Here is a 23,143-nt window from a genome sequence, read left to right on the forward strand (position 1 = left end):
AATAGCGAACAGTTTCCGCACTTTCTATACGTTTTGACAAAATGTGTATATTAAAATGAATTACTGACATTATTTTTGTTGTTTTGTTGTTGCTGTTTATCACCGACGGTTCCTGCCCAGCATTCTCTTGCGTCATCGAGAACCGCCCAAAAAGAGGCGGGGTCAGCATATATCTGTGGCTGTCAGGAAAGTATTCAGGTGGTATGGACAGTATATGTAACTTTTTTTTGTTTGTTTGTTTTTTTTGGTTTGAAAAATTATTTTGTGAAAAAAAAAAGTAATTTAAAGTGATTGTTGCCAGCCTGATTTTATTTATTTAAATCGTCGAGTCCTTCGCTCTCATTGCCTGTATGCTGTCGAGTCGTGTCGGGACTCGGGGGTGACGTCATGCAGTTAACAAATTCAGCCTTCCGGAACAATCCTTGTGAATTTGGACACGGGCATTATCAAAAATCGTTCAAAAGAGGCGGGAGCTCATTGTGTCACCACAAAGATTTTCAGCAGTGCTAAGGTTTGTGTTCGTAAATGCTTTGATAAAATAATTTTTTCATTTTATTAAAATGTATACATTAATAGTGATTAGTGGTAGTGCTCTTTTTTTTCTTTTAAATCGCCGAGCCATTCCTACAGGCGTGTTAATACGTCATCAAAAGTCGACCAAAACGCGGAGGTTTTTTTCCAGCGCAAGTGCAACGATTATATATTATATATGTACATTAATTCAATTATTTGCAACAGTTTTGATAAAAATACACACTACACTCGAGTTATGGTCAGAATTAGACAGGTTGATATATTTTCTCAATGTATTGAATTAAATTTAATACCGACTAAATGACCTCTCCATCCTGGTAACCATCTTATCTCGACTGTTTACTCTCTGACTCCAAACCGGAAGTTGTTGACAAGAGTCCAACAACAACGCCAAACTTTTTTATTCCTACAACACAAGAACCGGTAAGAAAAGTATTTTAACGACGGTTTTAACGAATTCAAGTAAAATTAAACCATTGTTCGTAACAGTTCTTGAAGGAAAACGGGATGCGACATTAGTCTCTGACGCAACTTCGAAGATGATTTAGTCAGCATAAAGTGAAAACAAAAGTAAAACCAATGTACTTTGTTACTAAACGTTTCTATCTGTCAATTTTTAGGCAAAAATATGATGGTTAAACTGTTAAAACAAAACTTAAGGGATCATTCAGGTAAACACTTATCTTTTCTAGAGTTAGATCGCTGGGTCAATTTTATTGTTCGTTGATTTTAAATGTTAATTATTCACAACACGCACTTCTACATTAAACAATAACATAATTATTATTATAAGTATTTAAAATGTCATCATCCTTGCTTATTTGTTCGTTTCTGTGTGCCAAGATTACAGACAACCCACCCTACCAGGGACCAATGTATACTAGTTAAAACCTCAAACGTAGGGACTTTTTGTGGGTTTATTCATGATAAACATGACTCAAATTGAATGTTATTCACTCACACTGGCTTTTGGGGCTGATTATTATTTATATTTTTAATTCATTAAGGTTTTACATACCTATAGAAAATGCCCTTTTTGTATGTGTGTGGGGGTCTATTTTATACAATACATGTCTACCAAGTCAAAATGGCTTATTAAGGCTACATTTTCTTTATAAAAATAAATAAATAATGAAATGGATATTTTGTGACCAGCAACCCTCCTGCTTGTGCTATTTTGCCATGAATCGCACGAGAACTACACATTTTATGGTAGGGAATGTGTACCAGCCCATGGCTTAGAGAGACAGCACATATTAGAGGTTTTGGAGATAAAGTCAGAGAGGCCGGACTGAGATGGTTTGGACATGTCCAGAGGAGAGATAGTCAGTATATTGGCAGAAGGATGCTGAGTTTCCAAATGCCAGGCAGGAGGTCTCGAGGAAGACCAAAGAGGAAGTTTATGGATGCAGTTAAAGAGGACAGAAAGGAAAGGAACACAACTGCTGCATTTGAAATGACGAAATATGTGCCCTAATGTCCGATAACCCTGCTGTGAGGGTTATGGTCAAGGTTAGTCCGGGAATGCCGATAACAGTCTTGGCAAAACAAAATGAAAACTTTGTGAAAAGACACAGAAGGGGTGAAGCGTGGCAGGAATCATGCCCAGTGCATGACTCGGTCCAGCCGTCGACCAATCAGAGCCTTTCACGGCAAAATAACGCTAGCAGGAGAGTTGGTGGACATGGCAAAATGTCCACTGCCAAAAATAAAGAAATCCATGTTTTTTGAAGAACCGCTGGAAATTGCTTTAATGACGCTAACATATGTGCATTCACCAAAATGGCAGACTTCCTGTGTCTTGAGACTTTTTGTGGGTCTACTCATGATAGACATAGGAACATGAAATTTGATAGACAAGTTCAACTGAATTTGCAGACCGAATTTTCAAAATGTCATTTAGCGGAGTTTCTTAAGAGTTTGGTGTTTTCTGGGCATGCTTGTCAAATTCCACGCACTGCGTTTCCCACAGCGTTCGTAAGATGCCGCCCAGGGTGGACGACGTCATGCGACTGTGCTGCGACATCTCGGCTCACGAGCAAATCAAGGTGGCGGTCAAAGGCTCGGCCAAGGGAGCCTTGATGGCGGGGGGCAGCGCCTTTGTGGGAGGCCTGGTGGGCGGACCGCCCGGCATCGCTGTTGGTAAGGACAAACTACAACATTTGATGGCCAGTAATCATCAAGTATGTCAGGAAAAGCAAATAATTGTGGGAGTTTTTGATCTTTGTAAACAAGGTGTACCAGTCCGAAAGCTAACAATGCTAACGAGGACGGTGAAAGTGAGACGTGGTCGGGACTATTTTCAGCCTGCTGGTGCTGCGAGACAGTTATTTGCAGGAGTTTATTTGTGGAAGGTATTTGTGGCTTGCGGGACCGTCTGAACACACAGATCACAAACAAATGCGCCCGCCATGACAGCAACTGTTTGCTAGCGGCTGCGAGGTCAAATGGAAAGTGAAGCTACATGACAAGAAGGAAGTTGATTTATTTTTTTATTTTTTTTAACAGTATTGTTATGATACCGGGGAGAAAAGTACCTTTACTGTATGTTTGCAAGGAAGTAAAGCAGTACTAAGCAAAAGATGGATGGATGGAAAAAGTGGCTCCGGGGGGAGAAAGAATGAAAGAAAAAGCAAGTCTGAGTCGGAAGGACGCATAAAAATAAAAAAAACTGGTGTAATGAAGAGAAATAAGGGATGGTCAGGGAGAAATGGTTGATCCGACAGAAAGCAACCAAGGAAGTAAGGAAAGAGGGAAAAGCAGGTACAAGGTGACGGGAAGGAAGTAAAGGAAGAAAGAAGGTCAGGGGAAAGTGGATCAGGGAGGAAGGAAGGAAGGAATTGCATGGAAGGCAGACAGCAAAGTAGGTTTAAGTTAAAGAAGGAATGATTTGATATATTAAAAAAAACAGATATAATAGAAGGAAGGAAGGAAGGAGTAAGGAAGCAAATTATGCCAGAGGACCAGAGGTGGCAAATCCAGGTCCAAAAAGTAAAAACCCTGCCACAGTTTGGCTTTAGCCCCAGGTGCTCTGTTACCTGCTAGGAAGCTAGCTAGCTAGCACAAGGCGCTAAGGTCAAACCGTGGCAGGTTTTTTACTTTCTAAACATGGATTTGCCACCTCTGCAGGGGACAGTGGCTGTGAAAGGCAGGGGGGGGGGGGTATACTAGGTGGACTTGATGGCGAGGAAGGCAGAAGAGTGTAGGTTTCAGCAGAAGAAAGACGAAAATTCAAGTTTGAGGTGGAAGGAAGATGTCTTGAGTCGCCGTTCCCCTTTGCGTCCACCAGGTGGCGTGTTGGGCAGCCTTCTCGCCGGCTGGCTCTCGAGCGGCCACTTCCGCCCGCTGACTCAGATCCTGGCCGAACTTCCGCCGGCGCAGCGCGACAAACTGTACGAGGACGTGAGCGCCGTCCTGGCCGGTTTGAATTGGACGGACGCGGCGCAGCTGGTCGCCATGGTGACGGGCAACGCCACCTTGCAGCAGCAGGTGCTCGCCGCGCTGCTCAACTACGTCACCAAGGAGCTCCGAGCTGAGGTGCGCTACAGGGACTGACGCGCTCCAAAACACTCGTCATCAAATTGGACTTTTTTCGATTTGTCGAAAGCAACTGCAAGTTTTGGTTTCTCTCTTCACTATCCAATCATCTCTGACTATTTATTATGACGTGATGTCAATTGAATAAAATGCACCGCTGGGACGACTTTTTGTATTTTCCCTTGTTCTGGAAAAGTGGGAGCCGTTCAGGTGAACTGTGAACCCGCACAACACGTTTATCAACTACCAAATGCTTTTGGATGAAAGTTTACATGTTTTTCAAGAGTCAGGGTTAACAATTGTTTAGAATGTTTCATTTTAGCTAGTTATTTAGTTTTGACTTTTGTTTTTGAAATTCAGTTAGTTTTAATGACTTTTTAGAGCAGGTTTGTTAGTTTGTATTTTCTTTCTTCCGAAAATGCTTCATTTTAGTTGATTTTTAAAAATTACTTTCACTATTACGTTTTAGGGACTTTTGTGAATAAAAAAAAAGTATTGTGTAATAAAGTAAACTACAATACTAAAACTGTTTGACCTTTATTCTTTTGTAGACAAACAGAAAATAAATTGACATATATATAATTGATGTATACATTTAATTTTATTTAAATCTTTTTTTCTTTTAAATCAAAGTCATACATTTTTACATCAACTTTATAAACTAATGAAGGTGATTCGGTTAAAATGTAATTTTAAAGGGAAGAATTCCGGTGGGTGGTGTCTGGTCGGTGCTGGATTTCACCTTCCTTGGTTTTCTTTGGTCCCCTCGGGTCTCCTGACGGCGGTGTTCGGTTTAGGTGAACGGTATGGGATTTTTTCTAATAGGTTTTTGGTGAGCTAACAAATACACGCACGCACGCACGCACGCACATACACATACTCACCCACATACAAAAAAATATATATATATATATATAAAAAAATAATAATAAAGAGCAATGATGATAACATTTCCGAATGAACAATACTGAGCTCTTTATAAAAAGAAAAAAGAAAATAAAAAAATGTAATTTTAAATACAGAGGCTGTACGGACAAGGATTCATTTAGTTAAAACTGATGAAACTGCTTCCTGTTTGACAAATAATTCAGAGTGTCCGGGTGAATAATGTATTAATTTCATATACTTATTACTTACCCCTTATATTTATTCATTTTATCATGTGTTATTTTGTTTTACTCGTCTTTATTCCATGACTGATTTTTACTCCGTGTACAGCACTTTGTATGCAGCAATGATTATTTTAAAGTGCTTTATAAAGTTGAGTTTTGAGTATGCTCCCCATTTCCAGTAGGAAGCCGTACAAAAGGTGAGCAGATCTGAGAGCAGACCGAGATATAGCAGTCAGACGATACATATGCTAAAAAACACGATGCAACATGAACAAGAACACAATCTCAAAAACCTGTAGGCTTCCAATTGAATTCTTTTTTTGATGGCACAGGCGCCACCATGCACCCAAAACAAGGCATCACACCTCAAAGAGGAAAAACAAATAAGATCATATGGCTCCATTGCTATTAATGTCAAAAATCAATTTTTACGTGAATACGTTTATAAAAAAAAAAAAAAAGTACTTTATAATAATAAAATGCTGGTTTCGTGAAGCTGCTTGTATGACTTCATTTTTCTGCTCACATTACTTTATTCTAAAAATGATTTTTTTGCACCTTATGCCATCTTCTCAATGACATTTTTATTAATTAATTAATTATGAGAGACTCTTTGTGAGGAGAAAGCTTTTATTCCCAAACAAAACAATTCTTAAGGCAGTGAGGAGCATTAGAAAATAGAAATATCGAGTGTATATAGTGTGTGAAATGCATTCAGGTGCAAGTAGTGAGGCGGTGTGCGCTAGTGTTTCACGTAAAAGGCACCAATGGGAGCTCCAGTACAAATTGTGCGTGTCGCTTTAAAAGCCAACAAACAACAGTGTTAAAGCACCCACTATGTAGTGATGTCATACTCACATGCAAAATAGTGACAAGATGGCAAGATCAAAACTCCGTAACATTGTGCTCAGCCACAGGTCAGCACGCTGGGGCGATGGGACACCTGGCGGTGCCCGTCAAAAGGCCGTAAAGCTATATGCCCAAAAATATGTTGAGAAAAAAAAAACTTACAAACTGTACAAAGGAAGCTTCTAGAACTGATCTGAGAGCAGTTCACAAAGTCTCTGAGACACGGTGTCGCGGCTGGTGCGCAGCGTCAGGCGATACATCTGACGAGAGACGCAAACACAAACGTGCAAATGTTAAGGAACGACACCAACATTCATTCAAAACGACTTCATGTTAGGGCTGCTCGATTATCAAGAAAATATGAACTCATTTGCTCCCAAAAACGTATAAATACGTTCCATTTTAAATATGACCATTTTTAAAATGTTTTTTGTATGCTAGAGCATACAGAAGGCTTTGATGCAGCCTCTGACCTGAAGAGAATGCATGAAGCAATGGTAGCTATTACAAAAAACGACCAGCAGGTGGCAGCAGAGTATAAGAGATCAACCAGGGCTATGTTGCAAAAAAGGCTCTTTTTCTCCACTGTTTTAAACACATTTGTGAATAATGATGAAACTTAGCTATATTCTAATGCTAATTGCTTAGAAACTGATGAAACAAGAGACTCTAATCTTTCTTTTGGTAGGTTCCATGTTTTCATAGCAATAGAACACAATATTCTGTGGGTCTTGCAAAATCAGTCAAAATCCAGTAAAACAGCCGGGAGCGAAGGTGGTTGCTTCAGGGAAAATGGCTGGGAGTGAATGAGTGCATCACGATTGTATTGGTAATAACTGAAAACACGAATAGGACGATCATTTATTTTTTGGTACAAAACAAGAAAATGTTTAAAAAAATAAAATTCTACGAAACACTAATTATGCAAGTTCCTTTTGGATGAAAAAAACTAAACATTAAATTTGTTACTTTAAAATAAAATAAAAAGGTACAAATGTATACATTTAAACTAAAACAACTCAACAACAAAAATTTCGTAATAATTTTTTTCTTTTTACGATTATGCAGATGTAATTATAAAGTGTAATAATTGAAATTCTTGCAAGCGTATTTGTCTGGATGTGACGTGATGTGGCAATTGTGTGTTTTGGTGCACATGTGCGTTTGTTACCTGCGCCTGCGTGTTGGGCTCCAGCCGGAGAAGGCATCCCACCTGAGAAGTTTTGCTGTGAATGACGCCAGCTCCAACAAAATTGGTCGGGTTGGGATCCACGCCCTCCAGCAGAGCCACGCCAAATCCTAAAATCTAAACAAGCAACGACAAGTTGAGCGTTATCAACAAAACAGAATGTGTTCACCTTAACGACCTTCTCCACCAAAACATATTAAGCCTAATGGCTCGTCAACAAGCCTTCATTTTTCCAAAAGTGCCGAAACCCGACCTTGGCGTTGATGACCTCGGTGTCCATCGGGTGTTTGGACTTGAAGATCTTCTGGACTTCCTGCTGTGGACTGGAAGAGAGGAAAGGGCTGAATAGCTGACAGCCCGCCGTGTGGCTTATTTGGAGGCGTCTGCGCGTGCGTGAGACTCACAGGCCGAGCTGCTTCCAGCGCTGGAAGAAATCTTGCGACGTCATCTCAGTGGGCTGGAAGAACTTGTTGAGCATCACAGGGATTTTGATGGAGATGCTTTGTGGGGCGCCGCCGTACCTGCGCACACGCATCCGCCACACTGATCATCCATCACGTGCGATATCCACTTTATGAGGAAGTCCACATTTTTGAGTTGTGCAACCTTCGGTGTAGTGCCACAGAAACTTTCCCACCAAGATGTGAAAGTTTACAAAATCATCATTAGAGGAACAATTTTGTCATATTATGCAAAGTTTGTTAAGAAGAGAAAATGTTTCTATTTTAAGAGAATAGGAGACTAAAATTGCAATATGAGAAAAATAGATAATAAAATGAAGGAAAAATATCTATTATTTAAAAAAAGTCACACTTTTACATGGGAGCAATTTCAGAAGAATCAAGTTTTAATACGTGGAGGAAAAAAAATAAAAAAAGATGTGAAAGTTTACAAAATCATTATTAGAGGACCAATTTTGTCATATTATGCAAAGTTTGTTAAGAAGAGAAAATGTTTCTATTTTAAGAGAATAGGAGACTACAATTGCAATATGAGAAAAATAGATAATAAAATGAAGGAAAAATATCTATTATTTAAAAAAAGTCACACTTTTACATGGGAGCAATTTCAGAAGAATCAAGTTTTAATACGTGGAGAAAAAAAATAAAAAAAGATGTGAAAGTTTACAAAATCATTATTAGAGGAACAATTTTGTCATATTATGCAAAGTTTGTTAAGAAGAGAAAATGTTTCTATGTTAAGAGAATAGGAGACTAAAATTGCAATATGAGAAAAATAGATAATAAAATGAAGGAAAAATATATATTATTTAAAAAAAGTCACACTTTTACATGGGAGCAATTTCAGAAGAATCAAGTTTTAATACGTGGAGAAAAAAAATTGAGGGGGGAAAAAGTGCAAATTTATTGGGAAAGTTATATTTTGAGAAAAAAAAATCCAGGAGATTCAATAATGGAAAAAAAGTGTTACCATTTGGTGAAAAAAATAGGTGTGAAAATATAATTTCAGGAGAATAAAGCTAGAATACGAAAAAAAAAAAAGTCATAGTTTTACAACACAAGAAATTTGTAATTCAGATGAAAGAAGTTGTAATATGAGGTGTAGGTCATTTTGGGAGGGAAATTTGTAAACTTCAGGGTAAAAACAACTTCAGAAGAGTTAAAATATATATATATATTTTTAAAGTTTTACAAGAGAAAAATGTAATTTCAGGAGAATTAAGAGGAAAAGTTATTAGCAATAATGTTGCCAGGTTAATAATGTTAAATCATCAGAAAACAAGTCAGGATTTTTTTTTAAAGAAAAAAAAAGTGTTATTGCAGGAGAATGACGTAATATGAGAAAGTCTTTTATGAGGAAAAAAAAAGTTAATTTACAGGTAAATGCATAATTTCAATGGAGTAAGGTTTAAATGTGAGAAAAAAAAGTAATTCATTCACAAGAAGAAAAAAAAGGAAACATTTTATTTATTTTGAAATATGGATGCAACAAAACAAAACGTGTTAAGAAAAGAAAAGTGGCCATTCAGGGATACCGCAAACATGAGAGAGCGCGGGACGACGTACCTGAAGTGGATGTCGAGCAGAGGGGCGTCGCTGAACTCCGACACGCACTCGATGTTGAGGATCTGCTGCACCTGAGCGCCGCCCTCGACCAAGGGATCCACCGCCTTGGAGTGGATGTTCACTTGTGGATTCATTGTAAAAGAACAAACGCTCCTCCGGAAGACAAAATGCCACAGTTTGTAATCCTGGAATTGTCACTAAACAACTCAACTTTAACTCATAGAGAACTTCAAAAACAATCGTTGCTGTATACAAGCAAATCCAATGTTTTCTTAAAATGGAAGCCATGGGCCAGCAGATACAAAACAGCAGGGGCCCCAAAATTGAACCCTGTGGAACACCACACGCCAGTGGGGCATAGCGGGACGCACAGCAAACGATCTAAACCACTCTAGAGAGCCGCCATTAATGCCCACCCGGTGCTGCCAACGAGCAGACAGAATATTGTGGTCCACCAAATCAAGACGCTGCAGTCAGATCCAGCAAAACAAGACACACACACGTCTCCAATGACATTTGCCAGGAGGAGGTCATTCGAAACTCTTAACAGGGCTGAGTGTGCTATGCGGCATCTTAAACAAGGCCAATTTTAAAGGTGCATCTCAAGTCAATCATTTTACACGAAAAAAAAAATAAAAAATAAAATCAAGAAATTTGAATATGATCACCCTGCGATTGGCTGGCAACTAATTCAGGGTGTACCCCGCCTACTGCCCGAAGCCAGCTGGGATAGGCTCCAGCAACCCCCGCGACCCTTGTGAGGACAAGCGGTTAAGAAAATGGATGGATGGACGAATATGATCAAAATGATTTTAAATACGGTAATTAGGTCGGAATTAGCCTTCTGAAATAACTTGATAAATGAAAAACTGTTTAAAAGATGTCAATTAGTTTTACAATTAATAGCTTGCGCAGCTACTCCCAAAAAAAGCATCTTAAGAAATATTAATTTGATCAAAATTATTTTAAATATGGTAATTACGTAGGAATTAGCTTTCTGAAATCACTTGATGAATTAAAAGCTGTTGAAAAAGAAAGAAAGAAAGAAAAAAAGACAAGAAAGAAGTAGCTTTGAAAAGGATATGAGCTTTGAGCGCGTCCTGGCTGATGACCGACGAGCAGAAGCTGACAAACTGGCTGGACGTCTTGTTGCCAAAAAAGACGTACATGCGACCTGGAGGACGACATTTGCAATGAAGATTCAGCACTATTAATTTCATGCGCACGCATGCTTTTTGTCCTTACGAGTTTGTGGACAATTCATCTTCCCTGTACAACAACTTTGTAAGCTAAGTTCAGTTACCATTTAATGAACAAACCCAGAAAGAGTCCTTTGGTAAAAGTTCCCAAAGAGGAATGAAAGCTGCTCACCCAAGTTCTGCCGGTACTCGGACTTCAGGCCAATCTGCAAAAGTTGATTCTCATAGAGAACACCGTTGTTCTTACACACAAACCTGCATAAACAAAACCAAAAAAAAAAAACTCTGGAACATCAGTTCAAATTATTGTTGTAAAATTCAAGAATCCTCATCATGATCAAAAATTATCAAGTGAATTCAAAGATTTATTGTATCCATTTTTGCCGGTTACAAACCTGCTGAAACTCTCGTCAGACGCGCCGGGGTCGAGGGTGGGGTCGAAGGCCGAGACGGAGTCGAAGGCCGAGGCGGGGTCCGGCGCGGCGTCTGAAAAGACGTCCACCAGCAGACTGGAGCTGGTGGCCGGCGGCGAGTTCAGGTTGAGCAGGTCGTTGAAGGGATGCGCCAAGTTCTGCGTGGGACGCGCCAGTCCAAATTCATTTCCAAAAACTTTTCGCCACAAACATTCAGGCAAAGTTGAAGAGCGGCAGCAACCTCATGCCAACGAAGATGAAAAGCAATGCTAGCTTAGGTACATGCAGTTTACACTAGAGATAGACCGATCTGTTTTTTTTCAGGGCCGATACCGATTATTAGTAGTCAAGGACACCGATAACTGATATTTGAAGCCGATATCCATTTTCACAAAATGGCATCAAAAATTTAAAAAAAATACAAACTCCAGTTCTTTTTTTTTTCCATATGTTAATTGAACGTTTAAGGTTCGTAAAATATTGGAGTTTAAAAAAAATCTTAGTCAATAGACATCTTTGTTTTACAAAAAAAGTAGCAGTAGCACGTCGTCAAAAGTTAAATAAAAAAAAAATGTAAATAACTCCCTATTGTTTACTATAGTGAATAAAGGTTGTTTTTTTATATTCAAAATGGCTGAAGCATTACAATTGTACTCATTCTAGTTTTAATTTCAAATGATAGAAGGTGCAGAGACATCTATGAAAATGTCAATAATTAGTTCCCTGATTTTTTTTTCCTTAACACTTTTTTTAAATTGAACTATTATCGTCCGTAAGTTTCTTCAAAATGGCCGATGCCAATATTTGTCAAAACGCTGAACATCGGCGCCGATAATTGGCCTATCCCTAGTTTACACACACGTGCCAGTTTTTAACTCATTTACTGCCGAGAACCTTACGTCAAATTTACCATAGCGTTAATTTGTTCAAAGTTGCCATTTAAAAAAATAATAAATTACTATGCTAATGCCTTAGCCACAGGGAATAGATATACAGGGAGAGGTAAGTTGTGTTACGTAAAATGAAGTATTAAAGAAAAAAAGGTGGTAATGTGATCATTTTTAGCAAGTCACAACACTGCAAACATCATTATGCAATCATCGGCCACAACATTAGGTACGCCATCATTCTTTAGATTGTGCAGCTGTATCTCATGTGGTGGCCGATGGTACTACAGGCACGAAGCCAGCATGAATGTACCATCGTGCCGCCAGAGAGCATGATGGGAATAGAGTGGGCGGGACGCGGTCTATTGGCGAGAGGCGCCATCATCACTGAAGGAGAGGACTGATGAAGGGAGGACAAAAAGGAGGGAAAGAGAAGAAGTGAAAGTCAGCATGAATGCAAGCGAGCGCGGGACTTTGGCCGTTACCGTGGCGCCGTCCGCGTCGCCGCCGTGCTCGCCGTTGTTGTGTTCCGCAGCGCCGTTCACGTTGCGCTTGGTGTCGTCGATGCCGGGTCCTTTCTTCTTCTTCAATTTAGCCAGGATAGAAGACTCCCTCTCTGGGAAAGGAGGCATTTCCTCCAAGACGGTGGCCTGCGAGGGCAAGTAAAAGAGGAGAAAATCAAATGCAAATAAAATAAATAATAATCAAATAAATGAATCATTTATCCAATGTAATTAACATTTCTCAAGAAATAAGCTTATTTATCTTGAAATGGGTGTAATTGCATTATTATACCATTATCATTATATTAGTTGAGAAATGATATGAAAATTGCAATTTCGTTTATCGCCATATTTTCTGGGTAATTTATCATCATGCAAAATGTGTTAACGTGACAGGCCTACTTGTGAATACTGTTAAATTTTTTATGTGTTGCTTCAAGTATCCTTTGCCTCTAAAACCTCAACTGTTGATGCTAACTGTTAGCGTTGCATTGTTTTAAATATAAACATGTAAATTTCTTTCAGTTATATTTAGTTTGACTGTAAACTTCAACTGGTCGGCTTGAAGCCTCTTTTTTGATTAATTGGTCCCTTTTTGCCAAACTCTTAAATTCACTGCCATTGACGGCTATAGACGTTTTTTTTTTTCCCTCGTGAGACACCGTCTCCTTTTTGAGAGGGCCTGAGACGCGTGCCTTGACATACGAGTGACCCGACTTAACTCATTCACTCTTATTAACGGCTATAGATGTCAAAAATACATTTGAACTATTTCTATTAGTTTTAACTTTTTTTTCTACTTTTGTTAACAAGAGCATGAAAACCTAGATTATTTTTTTTTTGTACATTTAGAATAGCTATAAAATGTGTGATTAATCGTGAGCTAACTGACACCCCTCATTTTTAAGCGATTACATTTTTTTTATTGTAATGAATCGCATGACTTCAATAGTTAACTCACGATTAATCACAAATTTTATATCTGTTATAAATGTTTTCATACTCTTGTTAACAAAAGCGGGAAAAATGTTAAACCAATTGAAATAGTTCAAATGTATTTTTGACATCTACAGCCGTTAATAACGTCACGCGTATGTCAAGGCACGCGTCTCAGGCCCTCTCAAAAAAGGAGACGGTGTCTCACGGGGGGGAAAAAAACGTCTATAGCCGTCAATGGCAGTGAATTTAAGAGTTTGGCAAAAAGGGACCAATTAATCAAAAAAGAGGCTTTTCACGGGGGGAAAAAAAAAAACGTGCAACAAGAACGGCAGCTGAAGACGGGGAAGCGCGTTGCCCCGCCGGGCCGCCTCCTCCCGCACCAGGATGTCCGTGGTGGCGATGCAGCTGAGCCTCAGGTACTCCACGGCTCTCTGCTGCAGCTCCACGTCGGCGTTGCGGAGCTGGCTGTCCGAGCGCAGAACCTCCTGGATGGTGCTCTTCACCTCCGGGAACAGGTTGATGAACTTGATGTAAGCCGACAGCAGCAGCGCCCGCGTGGGCACCGAGCACAGGTGGAATTTGGAGTGCAGCAGGTTGAACTGGACCAGCGGGCTGAAGGACGACAAACACAGCCGGCACATGGTTCGATTACACTTTAGTTTAGGGCAGGGGTAGGCAAGTTCGGTCCTGCATGATGATTTGAAACAACCTGGGTTGCAGGCAGGAGACACCGAAAGCTATCCCTGGTTTAGGAGGGGGGGGGGGGGGGGGTCGCAAGTGCTTACTGCTGATCTGAAGAGTTGTTGTGTGTGGTTGTCCTACACATCTTAAGATAAATTAAAATCAATAAGAGTCCCGACTAAATTTACATCACTCGTCGGTTCCAATATTGTGATATTATCATGAGATTTAAATTAAATTGATAATTACTTTTGATTTCAGAAGCCAGTAAAAAAAAAAAAAAAGTTCAACTATTACCAGTATTTTAAAAGGGAGATTGTTAAAAACACACACACAAGGTCAAGATTATTAACTCATTCACTGCCATTGACGGCTACAGACGTCCAAAATACATTTAAACTATTTTTTAGTAGTTTAACATTTGTTCCACTTTTGTTAACAAGAGTATGAAAACCTAGAAATAAAATTATTTGTACATTTTAAACAGATATAAAATTTGTGATTAATCGTGACGTAACTATTGAAGTCATGCGATTAATTACAATTTAAAAAAAATAACCGCCTGACGCGATTAAAAAAATACATATTAAAAATTAGGGGCATCAGGTGATTAAAATTTTTAATCGAAATTAATTGCATTACTTCACTAGTTAACCCACGATTAATCACAAATTTTATATTTGTTCTAAAAGCACAATAAAAAAAATTCTAGGTTTTCATACTCTTGAAAAAATGTTAAACTAATAGAAATAGATCAAATACATTTTTGACGTATATAGCCGTCAATGGCAGTGAATGAGTTAATAATCTTGATATATTGTGTGTGTGTTTTTAACAATCTCTCTTTTAAAATAAAATACTGGTAGTAGTTGAACTTTTGTTTTTTTGTTTTACTGGCTTCTGAAATCAAAAGTAATTATCCATCAATTTGCCATATATGCCGTATGTAGCTTTATGACACCATCATACATTTATATGGGTTCACAATAATGGCCCTCCGAAGGGAAAACATAATTGCTATGTGACCTTCAACAAAAAAAAGACTTTTGAAAGCCCTATTTCAAGACATTTTCATGCCAATAAAGGATGCCTTAGTTTAGTGATTTTCAAGACTGCCCATGATTTCAAACATCCTACAGTGAAGCAAACGCTAAATAGGATGATTTGCAGTTGGTACCTGGAGCGCGAATCTCCAGCAATCAGGTTGCCAAACTCCCCCAGGATGTAGCCTCCCACTTTCACCAAGTTCTCGTGGCAGGCGGGCGCTTGCAGAGCCTACCAGGAATTCACAGACGGTGACATCCAAGTCCAGGACGAGCGAGCGAGCGAGCGAGCGAGCCGGCGCGTCCGCGCCGCACTCACCTCGAAGACGGTCTTGGCGGCGTAGCCCTGCACGTCGTCTCTGTTGATGACGATCTGGATGACCCGATACCACACTTCCTCGCTCACGTGGTCCCCGGCCATGCGGATGAGGTTGAGGATGGTGTCCACGTACCAGGTGTAGTCCACCGCGTACTTCTCCGCCAGGATGGCCACCTTGAGCACCTGGCGGGGAAATGGAGAGGAAACTGCGGTTATAAAAAGTGTACACACCCCTGTTCAAATGCCTGGATTTTGTGATGTAAAGTTCAATGTATTTTTAAAGAACTTTTTTTTCACCATTTGCTAAATAACCTGTAAAAAAAATTAAATCCTTTTGCGGGGAAATAGAGAGGAAACTTGATAAACTGCGGTTATAAAAAGTGTACACACCCCTGTTCAAATGCCTGGATTTTGTGATGTAAAGTTCAATGTATTTTTAAAGAACTTTTTTTTCACCATTTGCAAAAGAACCTGTAATTTTTTTTTTATCCTTTCTAGGAGTTGCAAAAGTGTGCACACCCACTCTCATAATTGAAATTGTGGCTGTGTTCAGAATTAACCAGTCGCATTCAAACTAAACATCTGCCACAATTTGAAGTCCCTCGAAAGAATGCCAACTAAAGTTCAGAAGTTTAAGTAGGCCTTTCCTGACATTTTTCTTGACTGGAATTTTGAGCCGTTCGTCATTCCCTGCAACTTGACAAAGGCCAATTGAGTTGTCAGGTCGTTGGTCACAATGGATGTTTTGAAATGACTCATTTTGCTCTTATTTATGAAGTTTTTTTAAAAAGGCAGTTGAACACAGGTCTGTAGACTTTTCATATCCACTTTAGTAGGATATTATTTCTTCTTTTTTTCTGCAGCAGAAACCCTCTAAGCAAGAACTGTAAGAGCCGGCGGGCTGCCGTGACGTACTATCTCCTCTCTGATGGAGTAGTCTGCGTTCTCCAGGTAGCTCAGCATCTCTGCCACGATCTGCTTGGCGTTGCTGCGGTCGCACATGGCGTAGAGAAGGTCCACCGCACGCTGCCGTACGCTCACGTCTCGCTCCGTCTGACAGGAAATACGTGTGAAAACATCATTTAAGGCTGTTATGATCAACATAAGGCCAGCTTAGAAAAAGTCCCAAAGATTCATTTTATTCATATTACGACTCACGGGGGGCATACATCCATTTACTGTAATTTTAACAGGCTGTACGAAATTAGGTTGAAAATGATTTTTCTACAGGAGTAATTTGCCATTTTTAATTCTGAAAAAAAAAATCTTAAAATACACATTTTGATTTGAAGTTTTTTATTTGTTTATTCATCCTTTTTCTGTTGTCGCGTTGGGACGGTTCTTACCCCCAATATGTGCAGTATTCAATTTAAAAATTTATATATTTTTTTTTAATTGAAGAAAAAATATGATCTTAAGTACACATGTAAAAAATATATTTGAATCTTATTTATTTTTCTGGTGTTGATTTTTTTTACTCCAGCACAAGCAATTATGGCAGGTTGCCAATTCCCACTACTTTAATGCAGACAACCACGTGATGTATAAGGCGAAAAAATATATATATTAAGGTAGCACAATTTTGAAAAAATAAATCTATCTTAAGGTAAATATTTTTTTAAATAAATGTGCTATAGGAAATTAAACAGAATATAAAGTTAAGCAGTACATGAATTATTCTACTTCAGTAATGTATACGGTACTTTAATGTACATTTTCAATCAATCAATCAGATTATATATTTCTGTAGCACCAGGTATGTTTTAAAATGCAGCACAAATGGCTTCATGCTAAGCAAAGACTTTTTGCTAATTTGATAACAAAATGTTCATCTTAACTTGACCTGTTTTCACGAGACAAAAAATATTTTCAAGATAAATTAACACTCCAAAAACATTTTTAAAAAAGCACTTTTTTCCCGCCCCCAAATAGCAAATAATCCCTGTATAATTGACCATTGAAAAGCATAAGGGGGAAAATACTTTTTTTTCAAACCCAAAAAATTATTCAAAAATTGCTGATAAACGTTCACTATTTTTACTATATTCACACATAAAACCGGGTGAAAACAGGAACAAAATATAAAAAAAAAAATTTTTTTGTAAATCCTTATGTGCCAAAGTGCGGAAATGACTGTCATTTTTATGTTGATTGTTGCACATAATCATCTTCAGTTGTATTTCTGCAATTAGCCAATTAGAAGCAGCAGGTGCGGCTGACCTTGAGAGCGTTGATGACCGTGTCGATGTGCGTCTTGACGGCCTCGTGGGAGAACTCGGAGCTGGCAAGCGTGCACATGCTCTCCAAGGCCAGGTAGCGCAGGTTGGTCTCGCGGTGCTGCAAGAACTGACCCAGCTGGTTGCACGCTCGCACCAGCAAGGTGGGCTCACTGTTGGACAACAACATCGAAAGATTGTAAATCGTTGACAAGCCAGAGTGATTCAGAAAACAGGGCAGAAAGGCTGGAAGGATGACTTCAGCCTTCTTCTCAAATGCATTAGTCGTTCGAATGTGTTGTAAAAGCAGATTGAGGCAAAAATCGAACCTTAAACTTGAACCTTTTCAGTTGTTGTCATGTTTTCAGTTCAAGTAAGCCTATACAGTCAATCGGGTTGCCCGGAATACGCTGGAGCATTTACCGTGGTTTACAAATATTTTTTGACAATTTAGTGTTTGCTGAAGGCCTCGTACCTGTCGTGGTGGATGATGAGCGAAATGGCTTCGAAGAGAACGGCGTTCTTGGCATTGGAGTGCTGAACCTTCTTGGACTTGGGAGGCTCCTGGGCTTTATTCAAGATGGTCTCCAGACATTCTGTCAAGCGACTTCGCAGCGCCGCGTCCTCTGTGGACGACAGCGGAAAGATAACTCACCTACTCAAAAAAACTCAAAAGTCAAACAACTCAGGAGCCGCCCTTGATTTTAAAATAGAAGAGCCAAGTCATTTGGGGAAAAAAAGGGTTGAAATGTATAGGATAGACAATTATCTGCGCCGATATTCAGCATTTTGACGAATATCTGCATTTTGATTTTATTTGCCATTTTTAAGAATCATATGCCCTTTAATAGATTTTTTTTTTTTAAGTGTTAACTTCAGGGCACTAATTATTTAAATTTTCAGAGATGCTGTTGGCTCTGCACCACCTGTTTTTGTTTGAAATTAAAACTAAGATAAGTAAACTTTTAATACTGTACTTCAGATATTTTGAAATTTTGGAAAACTGTATTTACTGTAGAAAAGAATAGGTAGCTATTTAATTAAGTTTTTATTTAACTTTTGAAAACATGCTACTGCCCCTGGGAGATCCCTGAACTTTTTAGATTTTTAAAACAAAGATGACTGCGGTTTTTTTTTAACTCCAATATTTAACTAACCCTAAAAGCTGTTTAAATTCAAAAACAATTAAGAGCTTTTTTTCAAATTTTAATGTCAATGTTTGCCCTTTTATAAAATGAATATCGGCTCCATATATCGGTTATTGCCGTCCTTGACTAATAATAATCGGTATCGGCATCGGCTGTGAAATAACCATATCCGTCTATCTCTAGTATAAGAAATATATAAAATAATAAAATAATGCTCACTCTTAATTTTATTCGTTAATCATAATTAATTGGCCATTTATTTTTGAAACAAAAAATTTAAAAAGGTTTTTACTTGCTTATTTCCCCCTAATTTTACATGTGAAATAATATTTTAACAATAAAAATCCATGCTCATTTTTAATGTGCTTAAAATTAGCTTGATTAGAAATATTTATGAAAATTTTACCATTACAAGTGTTTCGATTGAGTTTATTCTAACTATAAAGTAGGCAATACCCATGTTTAATTCTATCTAGATGTAATTTAATGAAGTCAAATGTTTAAAACACTCTATGTTGGCTACTCTTGGCAACAAAAGATGTCAATTGATTTTTTTCAAGGGAACCATTTTTGGCATGGGAAATTTGAAATAACTACAAGTCTACTTTAAGTTCATTTTTTATATTATATATATATATAAACATGTGCAAAGACGTAAAGAATAAAAAAAAAAATACCAGGTGGAGGGTAGCACTGCAGCAGTCTCAGCAGTTTCACGGAGAGCCACGGCGCTGCCACAAAGTAGTACGTGTAGTCCTGAAGGTCGATGGAGGCCGACGTCACAATCTGTACAAAATATTTGAAGGTAATGTGTTTTATTAAAAGCAGACCAGACCAACCCCCCCCCCCCCCCCCCCCAACAAACTAGCTGCCGAGTGACACCCACCCTGCTGAGTCGGGCCACCGCCAGCGCCACGGACGTTTTGAAATCATCCGGACTCTTTTGGGCCAGCCTGCTGATGAGGCTGGTGGCCGCCGTCACCACGCCCTGAAAACAAACATGTCGGTCTTGGAAATAACCAAAATGAACCAAAAAAGTCTGCAGCCATGTTAGCATTGTAAACGACAATTTCTTCTTCATTGGATAAATAAAGGTTCAGTAAAATAAAAAAAATCTACTTTGTTTGAGTATCATTATTGGTAATAAAACCGTACTTTAATTGGTATCATGAAAGAAAGAAAACGTTTGAAACACAACTGGATGGATTACACAAGTATCGGCTTCAATATTAGTATCAATCTTGCTGTTGATGATATTAGCATCTCTTAGTAAGGGTGCATGAAGTATAAGCAATTATCAGTAGGGATAGACCGATAATCGGTATCTGGCTTTTTTTCAAACTCTGACGGCCAATAAAAGGGTAAAGCTAAAACCATTTATTCTCAGGGAACTATTTATTTAAATTTTCTGTTAACTTTATAAGAGATGCTGCTGACCCCGGGAACCTTCTGAACATTTAGTTTTTGTTCAACATTCAAACAAAAGAAATGTAAACGTTTTTAAAGGTTTCAGGTATTTTTAAATTTTGGAAGAAAAACAATTATTGTAGAAAACTATCGAGAGCTATGGTAGTTTTACTTTTTAAGATGTACTGATAACCTTGGGAGCTCCCTGAACTTGTTTTTAGAACTTTAAAATGAAGTCTATTGTCTACAAAAAAAAAAATCTACATTTTGAAAAGTCTAATACATTGTTCAATAAGCAATAATGCTTTAAGACATTACAACAAAGTCAAGATTTGCATTTATTTATTTATTTTTATTTTTTTACTAAAAATGAATATCGGCCTCCTTGACTACTAATAATCAGCATCGGTATTGGCTCTAGGAAAAAAACGTATCGTCCATCTCTAATTATGAGTTGAAACTCAATTGGATTAATTTAAGTTGTTATATAATAATAATAATAATAATAATAATAATAATAATAATAATAATACTTCAAGATTCACTGATACCAGCAGCCTCAATTTGTTTTGGTGGACAAGAAGCTGGAGTTTCTGGCAGCCTTCAAGAGAAAAGGTTTGTCGCGGGTGTGAGAAGCGTTACCAGATGCTGGTCGTTGAGCAGGTGGACCACCCTGGACGTCCACTCGCCCATGGACACCAGGTCAGGTGACGTCTTGTTGAGGCTGAGGAGGCAAAGCGCCGCACTCTGCTTCACGCTGTCCATCGTGTCCCTGAATCGGAAATTAAAAATAAAAAAAAAAGAAGCTGCTCACTCTCTGGAAGAAGGCTTTCTCAAACTTTAGGCGAGTAATTTGTTCTTCGACGCGTGTCAATCCCACGTGTCGGAACGCACATTTCTAAATGAAGCGAAATCATTTGCTGCTAATTTTTGCGGCCGAGAACCAGCGCTCGGGCCGCAGAGACGACACGCACCCGGCCACGAGGATGCGCGGGATGTCGGTGGCGAACGCCTCGGCCATCTCGCGGCTGCCCACGTTGGCGATGCAGTGAAGCGCCAGGTTCATGAAGGTGGGGTTGCGGCTGCTCAGGTCGTTCTTGATGGCGTTGTTGATCAGGCGGATCAGGTCACTGTTGGAGTTGACCAGCACCGAGATGAACAGGTAACCCTGAAGGCAACACGGGGGAAAAACGAAACATTCACAGGAGGTTTTTTTTAGAACGTGATTCAAGAAAAGCCAGATTTTTTTTTTTTTTTTATATATGACATATATTAACTATATTTCTTTTTTCTGGAGCAAATTAGTGCCATTTCCATTTATTTCAAAGGGGAAAGGTGGCACAACGAATAAACTCAATCATAAACCTGTGTTTTTTTTCTTTTTTAAGACAAAAAAAAGGTTGTGCTCAAAAGAAAATCCACAGGACGATATAGATTTGTAGACAATATATATATATATTTTTTTTGCCATCAATCATAAACAATCAAATCATAAACAATTGTAAGAATTTCTAGTTTCTTCTTGTAATGAAGATGTCATGTTTAGCTGTTTGAGGCTTACAATTTGTTTCTCTGTGTACTTGTTTGAGCTGAGCAGGTTGACGGCCTCCATGTGTCCAAAGTCGATATCGTGGCCCAGGAGGAAGATGAAAAGCAGCTTGCACACATATTTTTTCTTGCTGTAGCCATCCAGAGCCTTGTCGCCTGTAGTACAAACATGAATTTTCATTATTGTGTTTCAGAGGAAACTTCAACCGGAGGGGACAAATAAATAGCCATCTTCAAGCAAGCACTTGTTGCCTTTTATTTGGAGAACTGTGGGGTTGTTGTTTTTTTAATGTACACACTCGTGTTAGTTACCTTTAAATTTTGATCGGATGTTGGCCAGTTCCTTGTTTATCCTTTTGATCTCTGCCTCTTTACTTTTACCTGAAAGCAAACCCCCCAAAAAGTCAGTTACAATATCAAAGAACATCGAATTCCTCTTGGATCAATTTAGGCGCAAACAATTGACAGTAAAAATATATTCAAGATGGCTACCTCACATTTGCTTACAATTTCGAGACTGTTGCCAGGAATTGTGATGTTAATAATATGACATTGTAATATCAACGTCATTCAATATGGGACTTTGTGAAATGTTCTTTTGATAATGAAGTTGCATCAGATATTTTAGTTTATTAGACATAATTATTTTTCTATCAAACATCAATAGTTTTGGAAAAGGGGGCATTCTTTTCACATTATCGTAAGAGAAAAAAAAATCCAGATTACATCACATTTCCTGTAATTTTCTGTTTATTTGTAATATGATACCCAAACAATACTGTGACTCAAACTCGTCACAAAAGCGATGATCTCACAATCAAGTATGAATTTATGGATTAAATCGAGTAAAACAGTGACAAGTGAGTACAATTCGATAGGGTTACTATTCTCAAATAGTCTTGAAATGACGTATTATTTTCAAAGTGTGACTTTTGCCTGCCAAAAGTGGCGATCACGCCTTTCGTCATGACGATAGCAGCTTGCAGCTAGCAGCTAGCAGCTAGCAGCTAATTAGCTCGCCGGCTAGCTGTCAAAAAGTCTGGGATTTATTTGCACTTCAAATGTACGATTTATAGGCCTGCAAAGACCCGGAGACATCCTGGTTCACTCAACGATGTCCACAAAAGCCTCCTCGTTTGTAGATGAGCACGTCATAAAGTCTGCTTTTATGTTATCTGGGCGGCTAAGTTAGATAAACTTACAGTTCCTGATGTCGGAGATGAACACGGCCAGGCCGCGCATTCCGTCCCCTTTCGACACCGCCGGCATGTCGTCGTTTCCCTGCTAAAGCCACACGTTCCCCTCGTCCACACAAGCTCCCACCGAGCAGAAGACGCCGGCTTTCCGCGCTGTAGTGTAGCCGGTCAGCAAGCGACGACGGGCGGCTTGAGCGACTTTAGCGTCCCAGCAAGGACCCAGACAGACAGGAAGCACATGGGCCGCGATCCATACCAAGAGAGATATGACGTCACACATGGGCAGCGCACGATTTTGTTCACCCCAAAGTGCTTTGGCACTGGGGAGTCCTGTAGGTTGGATTGGTTTAGTTTTAGGGCATTCAATCATTCTGGACGAGTGGACTATAAATGTAG

The 23,143-nt window shown here is 38.9% G+C and overlaps 2 protein-coding genes across 5 annotated transcripts; one reads left to right on the forward strand and one right to left on the reverse strand.

Moving 5' to 3' along the window:
- The first annotated feature begins 13 nt into the window (after positions 1-13).
- LOC147176603 (protein C19orf12 homolog) lies at positions 14-4,597 on the forward strand. Of its 3 annotated transcripts, none has more exons than XM_086070483.1 (3): positions 14-198; positions 2,507-2,676; positions 3,824-4,597. In XM_086070483.1, the coding sequence occupies exons 2-3, from the start codon at positions 2,517-2,519 to the stop codon at positions 4,087-4,089; spliced, it is 426 nt and encodes a 141-aa protein (XP_085926609.1). In that variant the 5' UTR covers positions 14-198; positions 2,507-2,516; the 3' UTR covers positions 4,090-4,597. The 3 variants fall into 3 exon arrangements, with proteins under 3 accessions (XP_085926609.1, XP_085926608.1, XP_085926610.1); XM_086070482.1 differs by lacking the exon at positions 14-198 and adding an exon at positions 215-511; XM_086070484.1 differs by lacking the exon at positions 14-198 and adding an exon at positions 884-957.
- A 56-nt stretch (positions 4,598-4,653) lies between these two features.
- On the reverse strand, positions 4,654-23,005 carry LOC147176604 (AP-2 complex subunit alpha-2-like). 2 transcript variants are annotated; one of them, XM_086070444.1, is made up of 23 exons: positions 22,754-23,005; positions 21,864-21,932; positions 21,565-21,707; positions 20,978-21,171; positions 20,646-20,775; positions 19,483-19,584; positions 19,274-19,382; positions 17,924-18,074; positions 17,453-17,621; positions 16,148-16,285; positions 15,233-15,415; positions 15,048-15,145; positions 13,570-13,801; positions 12,233-12,397; positions 12,061-12,147; positions 10,843-11,018; positions 10,620-10,702; positions 10,332-10,422; positions 9,249-9,371; positions 7,626-7,742; positions 7,475-7,544; positions 7,204-7,338; positions 4,654-6,292 (listed from the first exon to the last, which is right to left on the reverse strand). In XM_086070444.1, exons 1-23 carry the CDS (start codon positions 22,818-22,820, stop codon positions 6,215-6,217), a joined length of 2,910 nt encoding a protein of 969 aa, XP_085926570.1. In that variant the 5' UTR covers positions 22,821-23,005; the 3' UTR covers positions 4,654-6,214. The 2 variants fall into 2 exon arrangements, with proteins under 2 accessions (XP_085926570.1, XP_085926569.1); XM_086070443.1 differs by lacking the exon at positions 12,061-12,147 and having other exon boundaries at positions 22,754-23,003.
- Positions 23,006-23,143: the final 138 nt, after the last annotated feature.

Source organism: Leptonotus elevatus, chromosome 3 (genome assembly GCF_054856555.1).
Source record: "Leptonotus elevatus isolate MCC_2025b chromosome 3, RoL_Lele_1.0, whole genome shotgun sequence".
Lineage (NCBI taxonomy): Eukaryota > Metazoa > Chordata > Actinopteri > Syngnathiformes > Syngnathidae > Leptonotus > Leptonotus elevatus.

Bases quoted from the DNA above. Each gene is read 5' to 3' on its own strand.
- LOC147176603 (XM_086070483.1), top strand. From the start codon at position 2,517: ATGCCGCCCAGGGTGGACGACGTCATGCGACTGTGCTGCGACATCTCG. The intron at 2,677-3,823 runs GTAAGGACAAAC...TGCGTCCACCAG, and splicing joins ACCGCCCGGCATCGCTGTTG to GTGGCGTGTTGGGCAGCCTT.
- LOC147176604 (XM_086070444.1), bottom strand. From the start codon at position 22,820: ATGCCGGCGGTGTCGAAAGGGGACGGAATGCGCGGCCTGGCCGTGTTC. The intron at 21,172-21,564 runs GTAAGCCTCAAA...TGTTGCCTTCAG, and splicing joins AGTACACAGAGAAACAAATT to GGTTACCTGTTCATCTCGGT. The intron at 19,383-19,482 runs GTGGGTGTCACT...TATTTTGTACAG, and splicing joins CGGTGGCCCGACTCAGCAGG to ATTGTGACGTCGGCCTCCAT.